This window comes from Nanorana parkeri, unplaced genomic scaffold, assembly GCF_000935625.1.
Source record: "Nanorana parkeri isolate BGI_ZX_2015 unplaced genomic scaffold, ASM93562v1 scaffold263, whole genome shotgun sequence".
In the NCBI taxonomy this organism is placed as follows: Eukaryota; Metazoa; Chordata; class Amphibia; order Anura; family Dicroglossidae; genus Nanorana; species Nanorana parkeri.
Window position 1 is genome coordinate 796,380 of NW_017306531.1, and position 19,639 is coordinate 816,018.

Here is a 19,639-nt window from a genome sequence, read left to right on the forward strand (position 1 = left end):
AACGATTTCCAGTATCTCTAAGCTGTTAATTTTCCTTCTTTTCGTAGGATTTAGCTTCGCGAACAATTCTTTACAAATATATCAAAGAGTCTTCTTATTTACAAGACTTTTGATCTATAAATTTTTCCTTTTACACGTGTGAAAAAATGTAAATGTGAAATTAGTAATTGTAAACTGTGGCACTGTATTTTCTAGCCAAACGAAAGGTCTGGGTGTGTTTCTAAATACACAAAATATAAATGGCTATTAATGCTTATGAGAAATAGCATTGTAGAATGCTTAGCCAGGGAGTATCCGATGGCCTTTGGAGATCAGGAAGGTATATTAGAGTAAACTGGACCATGGTTTATAGGTTTGTTTTTTACTTCCTCTGGAGATCATCTGTGGGTTTAGGGTTCTGAGAAAGCAAGGAGTTTTTGTTTTTTTGCACTCAGTGGGCATTTTTTTCACCTACCTAAATAGCTATGTTTATTTCCTGTATTTAAACTATGTCAACATTATGTAGTTCTTTTTACAGAGAATGTTCCCAAAGAAGTTTACGAGTCATACAAGTTCACAGATGTTCTCTCTAGTACCAATTTGGTCATTAGATAATAAGCACACCTAGTTTTTTCTGTAGATATAGAGAAAGAAAATTGTGAACAAGGATGCCACAATCTGCAGATCTCCCAACAAAATATATAAACTTTATTACAAAGATTTTTGCAACTGTATTAAACAAAATGTATACATCCACATCCACCCCTATAAAACTGACAATATTGTCTAGAAAATCCATCCAAGTGACCAAACCCTATCACCCACTCAAGCTAGGCAGTGAATAATATAAACCGTTCAAAATGAATCTGCAATAAATACATATACACTATATTGCCAAAAGTATTGGGACGCCTGCCTTTACACGCACATGAACTTTAATGGCATCTCAGTCTTAGTCCGTAGGGTTCAATATTGAGTTGGCTCACCCTTTGCAGCTATAACAGCTTCAACTGTTCTGGGAAGGCTCTATACAAGGTTTAGGAGCGTATCTATGGGAATGTTTGACCATTCTTCCAGAAGCGTATTTGTGAGGTCAGGTACTGATGTTGGACAAGAAGGCCTGGCTCGCAGTCTCCGCTCTAATTCATTCCAAAGGTGTTCTATCGGGTTGAGGTCATGAGTCTGTGCAGGCCAGTCCTCCACCCCAAACTCACTCATCCATGTCTTTATGGACCTTGCTTTGTGCACTGGTGCGCAGTCATGTTGGAACAGGAAGGGGACATCCCCAAACTGTTCCTAAAAAGTTGGGAGCAGGAAATTGTCCAAAATATCTTAGTATGCTGATGACTTAAGAGTTCCCTTCACTGGAACTAAGGGGCCAAGCCCAACCCCTGAAAAACAACCCCACACCATAATCTCCCTTCCGACACACTTTGCACTTGGCACAATGCAGTCAGGCAAGTACCGTCCTCCTGGCAACCGCTAAACCCAGGCACGTCCATTGGATTGCCAGACAGAGAAGCGCGATTCATCACTCCAGACAACACGTCTCCACTTCTCTAGAGTCCAGTGGCGGCGTGCTTTACACCACTGCTTCCAACTCTTTGCATTGCACTTGGTGATGTAAGGCTTGGATGCAGCTGCTCGGCCATGGAAACCCATTCTATGGCCGAGCAGTGAGGAGAGAGTGAGCCGGCAAGGATCTGACAGCCGGCGACTCTCTCCTCACCGCTCGACCATGCTGCTGTGACAGCGGCTCCCTCCGTGGCTGAAGTGCTCCTAACACTTTTCCTCGGATCCCCGCTGCCTCTGCCCAGGAGAGCAGCGGGGATCCAGAGGAGAAGCTGAGCCCCCCCTGTGTGTGTGCCCGAGTGGCGGCGGATCGGTACATATCAGTGATATGTACCAATCCTCTGTACAGGACAAACCCTGGAGTGATCAGCTGATCACTCCAGTGTTTGTAAATAACTGGGGACACATGGTACTATGTGTCCCCAGTTATGAATGAACAGGAAGTGATTTGCATCACTTCCTGTTCATTCATGAGTTTCTCAATGGGGAGTAGCACTCTGTACAGAGGCTCCTATTCATTCAGAAAATGGATGATAGTAAATAGTTTCTGAATGAATGGGAAGCCTCTGTGCTTTCTATTCATTTAGAACAGAGGCTGCAGAAAAAAAGATTGAGAGTCTAACGCTCTCCCAACTGAGCTATTTCGGCCTGTTTTGCATTGGCTTCTGGCTAGTAACGTTCTTTGTCTATTTTAAAAGGGAAACATCAGGTGGCTGTTTAGACCCCTAATATTTTTTTTCTTGCCTCGGGCGCAAAAGGAGCTAGCTACGACTATGCTCCCGTGGTGCTTGTGTGGCTGCCGGCTGAATGTGTTAGACGCCGTAGACGTAAAGGGGCAGGACACCTCTTCCCGTGTGCAATGTTGGCCACATTCGGGCACCACGGGAGGACAGGATGCCAGGGGCGTGGGGTTATATTGAAGTCAATGGCACTGCAGCTATGCCCCCCACCCACAGTGCGATCGCCCGCACCCGGAACACAAGCACATTAGTGCCTGCATTCCGGTCCAGTTTAATCTGCAAAAATAGTACTTGCAGCATTTTTGCAGATCGCACTAGACCAAAACGCAGGCACTAATGTGCCTGCGTTCCGGGTGCGGGCGATCGCACTGCGGGTGAGAAGCGTTGCTGCCGTGCCATTGACTTCAATGCACCGCCATGCCCCCTCCCGCCCCTTAATGCAGGTGTTTTTTCGTTGGCAGATCTCATTGAGCTCGTCATTTGAAAAGTAGATCTCCAGACGAAAAATTGTGGGCGCCCCTCTTTTCTAGGACAGACTCAGTTTAGCAGGGTTGCCCTCTATTGTTGGTAATAATATCTGCATGTTTCCTACATCAACAGGTGGCAGAGCAACTAATGACAATTGCATATGAGCATGGAGTAAATCTCTTTGATACAGCAGAGGTTTATGCAGCTGGAAAGTGAGTATGTTTCCTTATATTCATATATACAGTACATTCATAAAATGTGCCTATTGTGTATTCTGCTTGAAATTGTACATATTAAGAAACCAATGAGACTAATGGCATGTAGAGATGAGCAAATGACCCACAACTTTAGAAATGTGACTCAGACTCAGTTCACACAAGAAAGAGATTCAGATCAAAATTATATTTTAATATTGTGATATATCTACAGAAACACCTATCTTATCTTTGTGTAGCTCCAGAACTTGTACAACTGAAAGTAAATACTCCATCATCCAGCTAAGTCTGTCTTTCATAATATATATTTCTAACAGTTTAAAGTTATTCAGTGCATTTGTGAGTTCAACTGGCCTGCATTTTCCTCCTAGAAAAGAACTACTATGAAATATCTATGGATCTGCCACAGGCAGAGGGAGCTGCAAATAGATGAGATGCAGGGCTAACCATGCGATATCTCACCACACTTTCCATCAAACACAATTTATTAGTATTATCCTTTATTAAAACATTATCAGTGATTTTATGATCCATGTAAAATGTTCCTGAATTGCTATATTTTAGCCTCTTATTTTGCTCACAAAGATTCACATTTTGAAAGGACAAAATGGCTGCAGTCATTGATCACTCCTTACCATATACTTGTGTTAGCTCACTGGTGTCTGGAACATCTGTTCTCTTTTTAAAAAATAATGGGTAAACATTTAAAAATAATGGGTATATCTGTATAGCTGTCTGGCCGAGAGAGTACAGATGTATGAAGTGATCGGTGTTCCTTTCCTTGTCCAGGCAGTGCAAATTTTGGGTCTTAATTGTCTATCTATCTATCTATCTATCTATCTATCTATCTATCTATCTATCTATCTATCTATCTATCTATCTATTTATCTTTCTATATCCCTGCTGCCCAACCTATGGCCCTGTAGCACTTATTGTGAGGCCATCAGGGCCCTCGCAGACGGTAGTCTGTGTTCTCCTTACCTAGGGGCATACTCAGCCCACTAAAGGAAAAATATTCTTTAGACTGATTTTCAGTAGCTAAATGAGTTCTAAAGTCCCAGCATATCCTATCCTGTTATAACATCAGCAATGAACAGGAATACATACTATTACTCTACACTATATTTATTTTTGAGAATGCAATCAAAGCTTACTTGCAGCCTGCCACCTTTAGCAGATGCTAGAAAGGCTGTTTATCTGAAAGTACCTGTAGGACTCCATCTTAAGGGTCCAATTTGGGCTTCTGATCTTAAAAACCACACACAATTTTAAGTGTGTTTACATGCACTGCCATGTACTGCTTTTTAGATACATGTTCATGTATGTGCTTTTATATGTGTTTTCCTGCAGAAGCCTACTTCCTACTTATTGCACATCTTTTGTTTTAAAAAATAACTCCAATACATTTATCTTTACTTAAAATCTGCTGACTTACTAATAGTTAAGTGCAACAAGGTGTATACCACCTTCTACAATGTTCAATTTAATTCTGCTAAATATATTCTAGATGCATTAAAGAATACTCCAGGAAAGTTAAGAGATGTATGCTACATCCTGCAGTCTCTCCTTTTTTTTTACCATTTACACTGAGTACTGAGTTACACTGAGTACTGAGCTATTCCTATACTTTTGGTACTCTGATAAACTAGACCTTTGAATCTCCCACTCACTCCTTTTGCTCAGTTACAAAAGTCTCTGTATTCTGTGAACCTATTCTCAAAATGCAAAGCTTTCTGTGAATGGAAAGGAGAGCCGGTTCTCACATGTCTGAGCACCAGTGTATAGCGAAAGCCATAATATCTGTGCTCAGTGCAACTGTAGATTGTTTAAAAAAAAGGAGAGAGCTGCAGAATATGGCATACAACTCATTGTACTTAACAGTTAGGAAACCAATAGATGTATACTAAAGATAACTTTCCTGTAGTTCTTTTTTAATGCACTTAGAATATATTTAGCCGATTTAAATTGAAAATTCAATAAGGACTTTCATTTGTGAGGCAAAGACCTGGTAGCGGTATGCAGATCAAGAGTTCTGACTGCACCAAGACTGTCAATTCTGCATGCCTGTTTTAGGTCAGTGACTTATTGAAACCATAGACAGCCAAGCCACTAGTAGTTTTAGCAGGTGAACCTTGCAACTCCAGTATGTCAATCTGTACTGGTTTCTGTATCCATATGCAGCCTGCTTCATTAAGGATGTTTACTTTGTAGTTATACAAGCTTTGAGTGCTTTTTGTAAAACTGCTGTTTGTGTCTTCCAGGGCAGAAGTGATCTTGGGAAATATCATCAGGAAGAAATGCTGGAGGTGAGATTACCTTGGTTTTCCCTTTCCTAGTTTCTGTAGATGTAGGTTACTTGAGTACAGATATTGCACAGAAAAGGTTGCCTGTAGAGATTTAGTTTCTATGAAAATGACAAGGATCTCTTTGCAAGCTGTGTTTTATCAGTTACAGGATTTGCTTTTTAATGAACAAGTCTCCTGAGACGTAGGGGAGCCGCAAGTTATATCACATATCCCTGCTCATGAGCGCACATGAAAGGAAAATATAGAAAGATTCTAATCCAGAGTGTCAATCATACTCAGCAAACTGTTGTTATTATTGTCATCATAGAAAACATACTGGCAATATTGATGATGATGAGGACTGGCATAGTAAGAAAACGAAATGGAACACTGATATTAATGTTAGAAATTAATTTGCATCATTAGCTTTATAAACAAGTGTGAAGATATTTATATTTTATTTACAGTAGATTCCAAAAAGGAAACGGACAGTATAGAGATATGGGCATTGCTGTTTTGTTTTTAATGTGCTTATTTCAAGTCTGTAAAGACACCTGATATGACCATACTATCCACCTCGAGGTAAGTAGTAAAACAAAGATAAGGATGAAAGCCAAACAGAATACACCTTTGAAAACAAGTCATCAGTGGCAGTCCCTTTATTTCTGTAAAACAGCGCTGAAACGCTGTCACCCTGGTGTGAATGGGGACTAAGATTCTCTCTTTTTTTTTTAGCAGTTTTAATATGGAGTGACTGGCAATAGGAGAAGTGCTTCACAAATGCATTTTTTCTTACAGGAGATCCAGTCTGGTCATCACGACCAAATTATACTGGGGAGGAAAGTGAGTATTAATGAAGTGCTCATAGTCTTCTTGGTACATTACATACAGAATGCTATGGAGGAACTATGATAGCCACTTTTTGTTTGATACTGATCAGAATATGTTTTTAGCATCATTATAATTGGATATTTTTTATAGATGATATAAAAAGCAATGAGAAGCTTTCATATCACCATAGCCGTACGCTACCCATATACACAAGATAACATTCAAGGGATCCAGCTGTTTTCTGACAAATCTCATGTATGTTTAGGTGAAAGGATTGTTCCTCCCTAAGATAAACAGCCTGTGTCTGGCTTCACCACTCCCCACCATCCCCCATTGACATAAACATTAACATGAATGGCTGAGCTGAGGACAAATCAAGCCTACATGTCCAACTGCCCTCATCATCTTCATCTTCATCCTTACATGTGAAAATCAGCAACAGTTATGTTATAAACATTCATCTGAACCTAAGGGCCCATTTACACTTTGCCGTTCATGTGCATTGGATTAACAGACGCTCGTTGTGTCACGTGTTGATGTGTGTTCTGTTAGAACTCTGGTAAAAACTTTTATTAACCCTTGCAGTGGGGATATTCCCGCACTGCAAGGTTTAACTGCTCGTTGTCGTCTAGGTGCTAAAATAAAGAATACAACATAAAAAAGGAGTTTCCACTTCCTCAGAGCAGATCTAAGGAAGGGGAAACTCCACGAAAACGCGTTCAGCTGAGTCAACTGGTTTCTGCTGGTCTAGCAGCATATTTGGATTGTTTTCTCTGACTGCTAGGAATCTGCATGTATCCTACTTTCTAAACAAATAAAAGGATTATTTGCATCAGGATAGGTGCCCGGTGTTTCTTTTTTATGTTTCACACAGTCTAATCCCTTATCTGTAACAGGGCGGCCTGCCTGGAACACAAGATTCAATTTGTGGCTGAAGGAGGTTCCTATCTGGCGCTGGTTTTGTTTTTTGCTAAAATAAAGAAGGTTATACTCTCCTGATCCTCGGAGCCGGCTGTCTGTCACAGTGCTTCCTCCTGCCTCTCTCTTCCTCCGCTGCAGCGATGGTATGTCCCTCTTTGTCCTCACATCCTATACACAGTGGGAGGGGGAATTTATCAAAACTGGAGCAGCTGTGCATGGCAACCAATCAGCTTCTCTCTTCAGTTTGTTCTGTTAAGATTTGAAAATGAAACAGAGAAGCTGATTGGTTGCCATGCACAGCTGCTCCAGATTTTGTCTGCTCCAGTTTTGATAAATTCCCTTCTATGTATTAGCCGTAAGGACTCGAGGATCCTTAGACCGCTGCAGTGGAGGGGAAGCGAGGCTGGAAGAACTGGTCTAAGAACAAACTGACCCTAAGGATCAGGTGAGTATACATTTTTTATTTAAGCACCTAGACAAAAGCGAGCAGTTAACCCTTGCAGTGCAGGGGTAGCCCCACTGCAGGAGTTAATAAAAGTTTTGTTCTTCTTCATTCATTTTAAATGGGCTGCTAATGCACAGAAATGAAAAAAAAATTACATGCAGCACTTTGTATTCAGTGCAGCTCACCACAACGCACAGTACATTATCATTAGTGCTTTGGAATGCCATTCAACAATGGCATTAGGTTAGGGTTAGGTCATTAATTTTCAATGTTGAGAGACTGCAGCCGAGCAGACAAAGCACATAACACTTGTGGCACTTCTCATTCATGGAAAGCAATAGGGCTGATTTTCTAAAGGTGTAGACGTCTAACTTATTCGTAAATAAGGAAAGCTGTGTTCAGCGCTAGTAAAAATCCAGTTTTTCTTTTAATTTCCCTCAAGCATGATTGGGTATTTAAAGTGAGCACAGCATCCCCTTATTTACTAAAATTCTCTTTGCTCAGTGAACAGCCTCTACTCCTGTAGTAAGCCTTTCATAGGTTCACATAAGCCTGCATGCTAAAATGCTCCGTTTTAGTGCACATGCTGGTATGTGTTTTGTGCCAGCCATGGGGGGGCAGTGCCTTGCATTGCGACAATGTAAGGCACTGTTTACCTTTTTTTCAAACTTTATTAAAATGTCAAAGTGCCTATTCATTCATATCTGTCTACTGCAGGTGAACTCCAGGGCATTGCACAAAACTGTAGTGTTGGGGTATGAACAAGATACATAGAAAACAATGTTTTCTATGTGCCCTTGCAGTGACTGGCATTGTTCTGGTGTGGAAAAATGCCAGTTACTGCACATAGTGCGAATGGGCCCTATATCAAACCCACTGTCTGTAAAATCACCATAGTAACGTTAACTGCATGGACGTGAATGTGCAGCTCTGATCTCAGGTAATGCATTCCGAGCAATTGGAATGAACATGGAGGAAGCAGGAGCAGATTGTAATATCATGGTGGGTCAAATTGGCAGATATGGCTTTGCAATCTCAAGCATCTGACTTCTCACTAGTAGATAACAGCTGATCTACCAAGCCCATGAGAACAGCTATTTGTTTTGTTATTTTTATTTATCTATATGTGTTTATTTCTGTTTGTTAAACAGTTTGTAACTAACCTGGTAAGCCCATTATTTCAGCAAGGGCTCCCTATTCTATTTTTTTCCTGCAATCATTATGAGAATACAATTAAAACGTAATGTAGAAAAACAATAAAAATGTAATCATAGCACTAATCAAAAATAATAAGGATAGCTTGCATCCTGCATTATACAGCCAGAATATTCTCCCGAGAAGTGACGTAGTGAGACCCATTACAAAGCAAGGCAACCAATCAGCTTCTCTCTTCAGTTTGTTCTGTTAAGATTTGAAAATGAAACAGAGAAGCTGATTGGTTGCCATGCACAGCTGCTCCAGATTTTGTCTGCTCCAGTTTTGATAAATTCCCTTCTATGTATTAGCCGTAAGGACTCGAGGATCCTTAGACCGCTGCAGTGGAGGGGAAGCGAGGCTGGAAGAACTGGTCTAAGAACAAACTGACCCTAAGGATCAGGTGAGTATACATTTTTTATTTAAGCACCTAGACAAAAGCGAGCAGTTAACCCTTGCAGTGCAGGGGTAGCCCCACTGCAGGAGTTAATAAAAGTTTTGTTCTTCTTCATTCATTTTAAATGGGCTGCTAATGCACAGAAATGAAAAAAAAATTACATGCAGCACTTTGTATTCAGTGCAGCTCACCACAACGCACAGTACATTATCATTAGTGCTTTGGAATGCCATTCAACAATGGCATTAGGTTAGGGTTAGGTCATTAATTTTCAATGTTGAGAGACTGCAGCCGAGCAGACAAAGCACATAACACTTGTGGCACTTCTCATTCATGGAAAGCAATAGGGCTGATTTACTAAAGGTGTAGACGTCTAACTTATTCGTAAATAAGGAAAGCTGTGTTCAGCGCTAGTAAAAATCCAGTTTTTCTTTTAATTTCCCTCAAGCATGATTGGGTATTTAAAGTGAGCACAGCATCCCCTTATTTACTAAAATTCTCTTTGCTCAGTGAACAGCCTCTACTCCTGTAGTAAGCCTTTCATAGGTTCACATAAGCCTGCATGCTAAAATGCTCCGTTTTAGTGCACATGCTGGTATGTGTTTTGTGCCAGCCATGGGGGGGCAGTGCCTTGCATTGCGACAATGTAAGGCACTGTTTACCTTTTTTTCAAACTTTATTAAAATGTCAAAGTGCCTATTCATTCATATCTGTCTACTGCAGGTGAACTCCAGGGCATTGCACAAAACTGTAGTGTTGGGGTATGAACAAGATACATAGAAAACAATGTTTTCTATGTGCCCTTGCAGTGACTGGCATTGTTCTGGTGTGGAAAAATGCCAGTTACTGCACATAGTGCGAATGGGCCCTATATCAAACCCACTGTCTGTAAAATCACCATAGTAACGTTAACTGCATGGACGTGAATGTGCAGCTCTGATCTCAGGTAATGCATTCCGAGCAATTGGAATGAACATGGAGGAAGCAGGAGCAGATTGTAATATCATGGTGGGTCAAATTGGCAGATATGGCTTTGCAATCTCAAGCATCTGACTTCTCACTAGTAGATAACAGCTGATCTACCAAGCCCATGAGAACAGCTATTTGTTTTGTTATTTTTATTTATCTATATGTGTTTATTTCTGTTTGTTAAACAGTTTGTAACTAACCTGGTAAGCCCATTATTTCAGCAAGGGCTCCCTATTCTATTTTTTTCCTGCAATCATTATGAGAATACAATTAAAACGTAATGTAGAAAAACAATAAAAATGTAATCATAGCACTAATCAAAAATAATAAGGATAGCTTGCATCCTGCATTATACAGCCAGAATATTCTCCCGAGAAGTGACGTAGTGAGACCCATTACAAAGCATATATAACAAGTGTATAACAGAGTTTCCCTATTTGACCTAAGTGTAAAATATTAGAGATGGTAACATTGATTGGTTTGTCCTTGCCAGCTATGTGGCATCAGCCAGGTATAAGAGTCTGAATAGTTTTTATGTTATTGATCTGTATTTATTTTTCTAGAGCGGAAACAGAAAGAGGTCTATCTAGGAAGCATATCATTGAAGGTAATTTTCTTTTATATGAATGTTGTCTTCATTATAGTTGAATTAATGTACTCTAGCTCTGCGGTCGCCAACCTTTCGGACCTCATGGACCACTAAATTCATAATTTTAAATCCTGCAGACCACTAATATGAATTTTTTAAAAATATATATATATATTCACATATTTTTTGTTTCCTCATATATAAATATATTCTCATATGTGTGTGTGTGTGTGTATATACAGGTGAAACTCGAATAATTAGAAAGCTTCAGCACTGCCTCCCCTTCCCCCACACTAAGCCACTATTACGCGGCTTCTCCCCACTTTTTCTATGTCCCGCAGCCTGCTCAGTCCGGGTACTGACGAGATGCTCCGCCTCCTGCAGAGCCCACACTGTACTGAAAGCCGCACATTCCTTGTGACAGTCGCTGCTTGAGTCAGTGAGAGGCAGCCCCAGAGCCTCCGTGCCGCTTCAATGACAGACCAGCCTGCACAGCATCAGAGGAGCCCGGGGACCACCAAAACCACTGTTTGGCGACCGCTGCTTTAGCTGATCTAAAGTATCACTAAAACTAATAGTAAACCCACTTACTGTATCTGTATATGTACTGAATGTAATGCGTGTGACTTAAAGAAACCCAAAAGTTGTCATTACAAGTGATTTGACTATACAGACTTTGTCTTTGGGTCAATTACACAATGCAATATAGTAGTTTTAGGCATATATGCCTAATCCACACAAAACTGTTCTTTTAGTTTTCTGTGGGTGTTGGGGAGTTCACTATCTGACAATTTTTTATATCTCTTAGGGACACCTCTTGCTGTTCCTTTTGTACTCATTCCACTACACTTGCTTTATTTTTCAGTTTCTTGTATATTATGGGGAAAGTAATAGGAGGAGGGGGAACAAGCTGGGGCTACCCAAACTTCCAGCTGCACAGGAACAGAGTAGAGAATTATGGCAGACAGAACTCACTGTTGGAGTATCTAATACAAATAAGAAGCTAGGGTCTAAATTAGTCCACCAGGCTGTAGTTGTTATGCCTGCTGCTGAGACTGAAATTCATTTTGTACAGTTAAATCAAATCTACACACTGAATCATTTGGACTTGAATCCGAACCTTACCTAAGCCAAGGTTGTTGCCCCTGCTGTTCTCTTTGTTATCTCAGTAGGCAGTACATGTACTCCCACTGTAAACTTAATTTAGTATTTTAATTTGGCCTTATGGAACAATGTGAATTTTTCTATTAAAAAGGTATACCTATAAGAAATACTGCAGTCGGCATACGTTTACTTGTACAAGATTTTATCAGTTATGACATTTCTGGTATAATGAACCTAAGAGCATTGCTAGGGATTTACTCTATGCATAAGAATGTCTGTAATGTTACTCCAACTGACACCAACAGTGGGGCACAATTTCTCCCATTGACACCATCAATGGGGCACTATTTCTTCCTCTGACACCAACTGTGGCATAATTTTTCCTCCCACCGACACCAGTGATGGGGCACTATTCCTCCTCCCAATAACCACAGGCTCTAGGTATTTTCTGTTACATCCACTGACCACCAACCCTGGCTCATTTCTTACTCCCACTGACCACCAAGCCTGAGGCCTTGTTTATTCCCACTGACCACTGATGCCAGGGAATTTTCTAGACCAAGTTGCTTCACCAAATTTTGAAGGACAATGAATTAGCCCTTTGTTTAGAACCCTGGAATAGATGATCGCTATCAACAAGTGAAGCAGTGGTAGCACAGTGCTAGGGAACCTTACAGCCTAGAACAAATACTGCTATAAGTCCTCATTTATAACTTATACAGTGCTTGTTTGGTTTGCAGTATAAACCAAAGATATTGAACCCTTATTAATTCTTAGCAAGCCAGTGAGATTGTAACAGTCTAACCTGTACAAATATAGTGTTATTTTCTGTCTTCTAATGGCCCTACATGGAAAGCAAATCAGCTTTTTAATCTCCCTGCTTCTGAAGCAGTACTTTACTAAAATGCCTGTCCTAAACTGTGCAGTAACCAACATAAGGAAACCTAAAGGGGAAAAAAAAGAAGATTCAGGCATCCTACAACTGTCATGTGAAAACGGCATGCCTGGCATTCATCCACGTGCTTTCTCTTTGCTTATCTTTTCAAAGGACTATAAGCATGAACATTTTGATGGATGCTGTGGTTGCTTCCTCTGATAAATCTACAGAGTTTGCAGACTCAGCAGACATCATTATCAGGCATCAGAAAGAAATCTGAACTGACAGAAAAGTTGAAAATCCCAGCAGACCTCTCAAAAGACAGCAGAAGAAAGGAAAAAGTGAAGTGCACACTATACATATAGCAGCAACACCTGTGTTAATTGATATGGTATATAGTACATTCCTTATTTAGTTCCGTCTGTGCTCCTACTTTCAGTATATTGATTCTTTGTCTATAGTAATTATAAGTTCTTCTGAGGGGATTAACCCTAATCAGCAGCTTCGTAACCAGGAGTGTAATATTAACACTAGGAAAAGTTAAAAAGAAAGTCCAATGTTGCTAGTGCTCTCCGGGGGGATCGGGGTGTCTTTCGCTGGTGTGAAGCTCCTGGTAAGTACGGACTGGGATGTCCGACGTGTGTGCTAAGGAAACAAAAAGGAAGGAAACAGAAGAGCCACAACCTAGCACAATAACTTTGGTGTGATGGGACCAGGTACTATAATTATATTATACTCACATGTGGGAGGATGAACATGAGCTTCAGCACGGAAACATTTTAGAAGTTGTGGTATTGTAGTATTGGGGTGGGTGTTGGTCTTCTTGGATAATTGCATTTGTACCAAAGTAAAAATGATAATGATGGCAAAGGGTGAGAATTCTTAAATAAATGTGAAAAAAAAGTGTGACTTTAAATCTCACCATTAGGTTAGTTGTGATGCAGTTTTAACTGCGAAGATTTTGTGGCAAGCTAATTGATATTCTGGAGGTGATGTGGTGGGAAAGTTTAAATCATGTGAGAATGTGGTGTCGTCCGGGTGGTGTGCTTCTAGTGGCTTCTCCTTTCTGTGGTAGCTATCCGGTTTGATGAGCGGTGGTCTATTTAGTGTTTATAGTGGAGTCGATTTTCCTTGAGGGTCTCGGGTGGATGTAGTATGTGGACTTTCGTCCAACGTCCAGGGCTTAATTGGAGTCTGATCACTAGCCACTGGAAGCACACCACTCCGAGGGCACCACCTTCTTCTTAACGATTTTATCATGAAGCTCTTATGAACCCTCTCACATGATTTGAACCTTCCCATCACATCGCCCCCAGGACATCAATCAGCTTGCCACAAAATCTTTGCTGTGGAAACCGCATCACAACTAACCTAATGATAAGTTTTAAGGTTGCACTAGTTTTTACATTTATTCAAGGATTCTCACCCTTTGCCATCATTATCATTTTTACTTTGGTACAAACGTAAGTATGCAAGAGGACCAACACCCACCCCAATACTACAATACCATGACTTCTACGATGTTTCCGTGCTGAAGCTCATGTCCACCCTCCGACATGTGAGTATAATATCGTTTGTACTCCCATCACACCTAAGTTATTGCGCTAGGTTGTGGCACTTCGGTTTGCTTCCTTTTTATTTCCTTAGCAATATTAACACTGTAGACTTTACAGTAAAAATTATAAATATTTCTCTAACTGAAAAAATGGAAACATCAAACATGACTTGATATTTTCATCCATTTTATTTCAGAAACATGTTTAGCAATGTGATGCTTCATCAGTAGAGCAGACAGTCAGTTATAGCACTCATTTCTTATCCTGAATAGTACGAGTTCTTCTGATTTGTTCAGCTTGCCTAAGGTTATTTTTATTTTCATTATCTGGCCATAACAAAAAGATTCAGCTGCTCTATGACTGATGATGTTTAGTTGTTGTCCAGTTGTATACGCTAAAGGACTGATCCAGAACTGTAACCCAGAAATTTACAGAAATACACACAGAGCAAGTTGTTGTACGGAAGAACAAAATAATTAAAGTAGCAAACTGCTGTGTTGGTTGGATTACACAGCACTAAACGTATATGTGTGCCCTACTCCAGCACTCTGTGATGCAATTTCGGTCCTTCATTGCCACCATCTCCGCCATTGTCACTTCAGTGTTCCCAGGCATCCTCTTCGGTCATCGGGTGGCTACTGTTGATGCAACTCCTGCGCATGCCCATTGCAATTACATCCTCCCTGGCATCAGGCCCATTCGTAGCATCTTAGCGATGCTTGAGCACATGCACTATACAGTGTACACAGAAGACTTTGCAGAAGTTTTTTTGGCAGAGAAGACTTTGCATGTCTCGCCTGCCAAAAATCTCTAGCTCCTAGTAATTTTATTATTATTGCTATTATTATTTTAATAATTTTTTCCTTAACTTCCACTTTAAAGTAGAACCATGTCCTCCCATCAATGCGTGCTGTAGCACTTCATCATAAATGTATCTGCATTTATACTTTTCTCTTAGTCCCCCTGCAAAGACCCACAATTACCTGTTGACCCTTCCACTGAAGGCCACCTAATGTAGCTTCCTGGCTGTGTGGAAACAATGCTGCACTGCTCCTGAATTCAGAGCAGGGCTGCCACCCAGTAACTGGATTTGGGACTTGTTTAGGCTGCCATACAGCAGCCTTTAGTTGCACATTAAAGAAATCCTTTTACAAAGAAAAACATCTGATGGAAGCCACCAGTCCATAACTAATGCACCAAGTATTAGTTCTAGGAAAGCTTAGCTTCACTCTCCTTTTAACTTGTATGTGGCACATGGTCAAGAAATGTCTGCTTCCATCAGATCCTAATAACACACTTGTGTTAAGGCAACGTATTTATTTAGAATGGGCTGCTAATGCACCTAATCATGAGAAAAAATGCACATGGCCCTTTTTTAGGGATGCAGCGCATGGCAACACATTACCATGCCTTGTTTTACATTGTGGTTTACTGCAGCACAGATTAATTGCCTTAATTGAAAAAAAAATGAATGGCATCCCAGTGCACAAATGCAGTGTAGGGTGTTACCTAAAATAACTGCAGTACTGCGCACGGGACGGCAGCTCAGTTGTGTGAACATATATCTGATGTTCAGTCTCTACCAGTCAAATGTATATATGGCATTTAACAGAAAGGCTGAATTATCTGCACACAACAGTAATTCCAGTGAGTACACACAGCTGCAAATTACCCAGTGAATGATAGATATTCTTTTTGCTGACAAGAATATGATGAGTTGGGGTGGTTGCATACTTTGCCTGGCACTTTTTATATTCCAGGGCTACTCTAAAGTCTTAGTCAGCCCTTATACGTACTATTGTCACGACTTCTAAAAAGCACAGCAGGGTGGTTGGATGTTAAAATGAAACGTGTCAGAGAATTACGTCTATTCTGTGAGTTACAGTATGTCAAGGTGACAGTACACAGGAGTGAGATGCTGGACAAAAAAGCAGGATAACGTTTAAGATTAACAGGAAAAAGAAACTAAAATATTAGATCATTTTACAGTCTTTGCATAACCCTTTGCTGTTTACACCTAATACCATGTAATGTTAATAGGAATGAAAGTATTTGTGCATTTATGTTCTTTATTAATCATGTACAGGAACTAAGAAATCTCTGTTTTGGTCAGATAACTGTGAAATATTGCAATGGGGTAGTTCATATTTACCACCCGCAACCAGCAAGTGGAAAGTGCAAGGCTTTAAGTGCCAGATTGTTATACTACTATGTTGTGAAAATCATGTGTTGTGATAAGACCTTAACGGCAAGATATAAGATTACAACTGATTAATTAGAGGTGGGGCATGCCCCCTCCCTCATTGCTCACAATGACAGTACTGTGTACATTTTCAATCTGTAGGGTTCATTCAGCAAGTGCAGATTTAGTGCTGGGCTTTCTTGTTAGAAAGCCAAGCATGCGCCACAAAAGGCATATCACTGAATCATCATGTATATTGTTAAGATTATAAAGATTTTCTATACATTAAAATAAAAAATGAACATTGCCAAAAAATATAGATTTCTTTTTTTGGGCACTTTTTCTTTTCAAATCTTAAATGAAAAGTGTCTAGAAGTGGTTTCAGCAAATGGGAAAGTGCAAAGCAGAATTGATACAACATATGCAATACAATTACTCTAATTACTTCTCACAACAAATAATGATATGAAACTATGCAGAATGAAGTTCTGAGCAGCAAGATACACTGGGGAATGAATATACTAAAGCCCATCTCCAGGCAAACCAAAAAAAGTCCCCACACTGCAAGAGTTACGTGTTCATTTTTGTCTATGGGCTGGAGTAAAGCAGATTTACTTACTTGACCCCTGCTCCAGCCAGCTCCCTCAGGGCTGCTAGATCTATCCACTGGTCCCTACAGCCCATTCGCTCCAGCGGTCTAAGGACTGCTAATGTCATCACGTTTAATGAAGGTTCTATAGGCCTGCTTTAGACATGAGGTGCCGAGGTTCATTACACAAACTGGAGCGGAGGGGAGAAAAGGAGAGTGCTGACCACTGGGGTATTGTGGGCCAGGTAAGTAATTCTGCCTTAGTCCAGCCCCTTGACAAAAACGAGCACATAACCTTTGCAGCAGAGTACCTCATAGAAACCATAATTTATGGCATAGAACAATTTGAATGAAGTAGGTATGTGGAGCTGCTGACTTCCTTGCTGTTCTTGGTCCTGTGTTGCAGTACAGTATACAGTGCAGACTACAGACATACTAAATGTAAAAAAAAAGCAATGGCCTTTGATAGTGGTCCTCAAAGTGCAGGAAAAGGCATAGGTAAAGATTTATATTTGCACAGATGTTTGATGCTCCTTGATATACTGTTTTAAACAAGCTAATTTATTTTAGAGTGCAGTTATCACATACTTTGTTTTCAAATGATTACATGACAGGTGTGCTTTAGGTTCTAATGCCACTTCAGGTCAAGTGTCTTTCAGACAGTGCAATTCAGGACAGATAAAGTACTTTTCTGAGATCTGGTAAATACCTCATCTGAGCTCTTCTCTTACCGTATGTTTTCATTTTTGTGCTGCTTATAGGATTAAAGGGCTCTCTGCAGAGGTTGCAGCTGGAGTATGTGGATGTGGTGTTTGCCAACCGGCCAGATAATAATACCCCAATGGAAGGTTAGTATGAGAGAATTGATTCCACTTTACAGATTTCTGTCACCTGAATCATAAAAATTAAATTCTGCTTATGAAGAATATAGGTCAGCTTGCCATAGATAAATAGCAAGGACACGTTCTAGCAAAGCTTTTCTCATTTTGAAATGTATTAAATGTAATAGCCACAAAATTCTATCCATTCTAGGAAGATAGAAAACTATGTCAAAAGATCATCACTGCTCTATTTTATTGGATGACAATGAAACGTATTTGTATGTGACCTCTGTAGAATGTTTTTTTTTTATCTCCTCTGCTAAATATTGTATTCCTATCTTTAAAAGGGAAAAATCATCAGCTGTATAAAAATCTTAGAATCTCTTCTGAAATTTCATTAATATGTGTATGAGATTAATCGCACAAATGATCTTTTTCATTACAAAGCATTGTTATGCTGAGAAAGTCATGATTTATTAAAAATGCAGAGTGAAATTGCATTGGTGACATTATTTAATTTTTAAAGCACTCTGTATACTCAGCTTTAGATCATGTCTATTGCTCTAAACAATCCTATTAGAATGTTGCCATCAGTAAGCCAAATACAGCAGAGCCAATCATTCTGAGCCCCTACATGTCAATAACCAATTAAAAAAAGTGCAATTTGAGATTTAAAAAAAAGATGATATAATCGTGCAGAATTGGCTGTGCTGGGTCATACTTGGGATGAAGATGGACAGTAAGAAGTCACATTGGTGAGCAGGGAGGAGGCTTTGTCAGTTAGGGCAGTGAGAATGTCTGCACTGAGTATAATAAAGGGATATAAAAACCCCTGGCGATTGTGGCTTTGGGATAAGACATGTGACTAAGAAGATGCTTGGGCCGGGCTGTAAATTCTTCTTAAAATGTCATTAATTCCACATAAATGAGTAGTGTACATATTGCTACAATAGGATTCTTTCAAGCATTGTATGCAGTTACGGAATGCTGAAAGGTTTGTTAGCTCTCCTTGTAATTCCGATTTTTTTTCATCTGCTGTACCATCTGCTCTGTCATATCAGGCAGTGCAGGCACATATAATATATGTGAAATCTTGAAAAAGCCACAGGAGTCATGCTATGGCTTTCCTTGCTAAGGACCAGAATGTAGTGTGAAGTCTTTCTTCTTCTGCAAACTCTTTGTTCAAACTCCACAGTAATTCAAACTCGACAGTAATTCCGTGCAGTCGCTGGAATAGAAAAACAAAACAGCTTGTGCAAATTGTATATTTAGTCCTGAGAGAAATAGACTGTTAGTTTCAATATCCATCAAGTACATTTGTCTAGTTTTTAATTTGAACTGTAAATTCAAATTACGAGCCTAGCACAACTGCGGACAACATGGACAGCCACTCTGCAGTACTGAGTGTAGGGGTGATGTTGCCTGCTGGTGACCTGCATATACATATCGATTCAATTCACAAATATAAGGACTTTATACTAACTATGTATCTGTTATTTTCCAATTTCAATGGACTCTGCTAAAACTTACTGTCACTTTCTTGAAAACTAAGATCCTTACCCTGATGTGTAAGCGTTGTCAGTTGAGCCTTATGTAAGGATACCAGAACAGGAGCTTTAGGGTTCATGTGAACAGGTATTCTTATCAAACACTATGGGGTCTATTCACAAAGCTGCCGAGGGCAGCCGAGTGAATGACCGATCAGAAGTGAAGTGAGCCGAACACTGTTCGGCTATTCACTTCAGGCTGGTACGGCTGATTTCAGCCGTACATCGGCTGAAATCAGCCGTACATCGGCTTGCTTCGTGTGGCTTCGGATCAGCCGAACATGCTCAGCATGTTCGGCTGACCCGAAGTGCAGAAGGAGTTCGACTCAGCCGATCCAACATCTGGATCGGCTGAGCC

The 19,639-nt window shown here is 40.2% G+C and overlaps 1 protein-coding gene across 5 annotated transcripts in view; it reads left to right on the forward strand.

The window, feature by feature from the left end:
* KCNAB1 (potassium voltage-gated channel subfamily A member regulatory beta subunit 1) overlaps positions 1–19,639 on the forward strand; it is a 281,028-nt gene that overhangs the window by 212,599 nt on the left and 48,790 nt on the right. For 3 of the 5 annotated variants that reach the window (XM_018557036.1, XM_018557037.1, XM_018557038.1), the window contains exons 4-8: positions 2,892–2,971; positions 5,236–5,280; positions 6,058–6,102; positions 10,580–10,623; positions 17,675–17,761. In XM_018557036.1, coding sequence (XP_018412538.1) covers positions 2,892–2,971; positions 5,236–5,280; positions 6,058–6,102; positions 10,580–10,623; positions 17,675–17,761 — 301 coding nt within the window. The remainder of the gene's footprint in view (positions 1–2,891; positions 2,972–5,235; positions 5,281–6,057; positions 6,103–10,579; positions 10,624–17,674; positions 17,762–19,639) is intronic. The other 2 variants (XM_018557039.1, XM_018557040.1) reach the window with 1 other exon arrangement.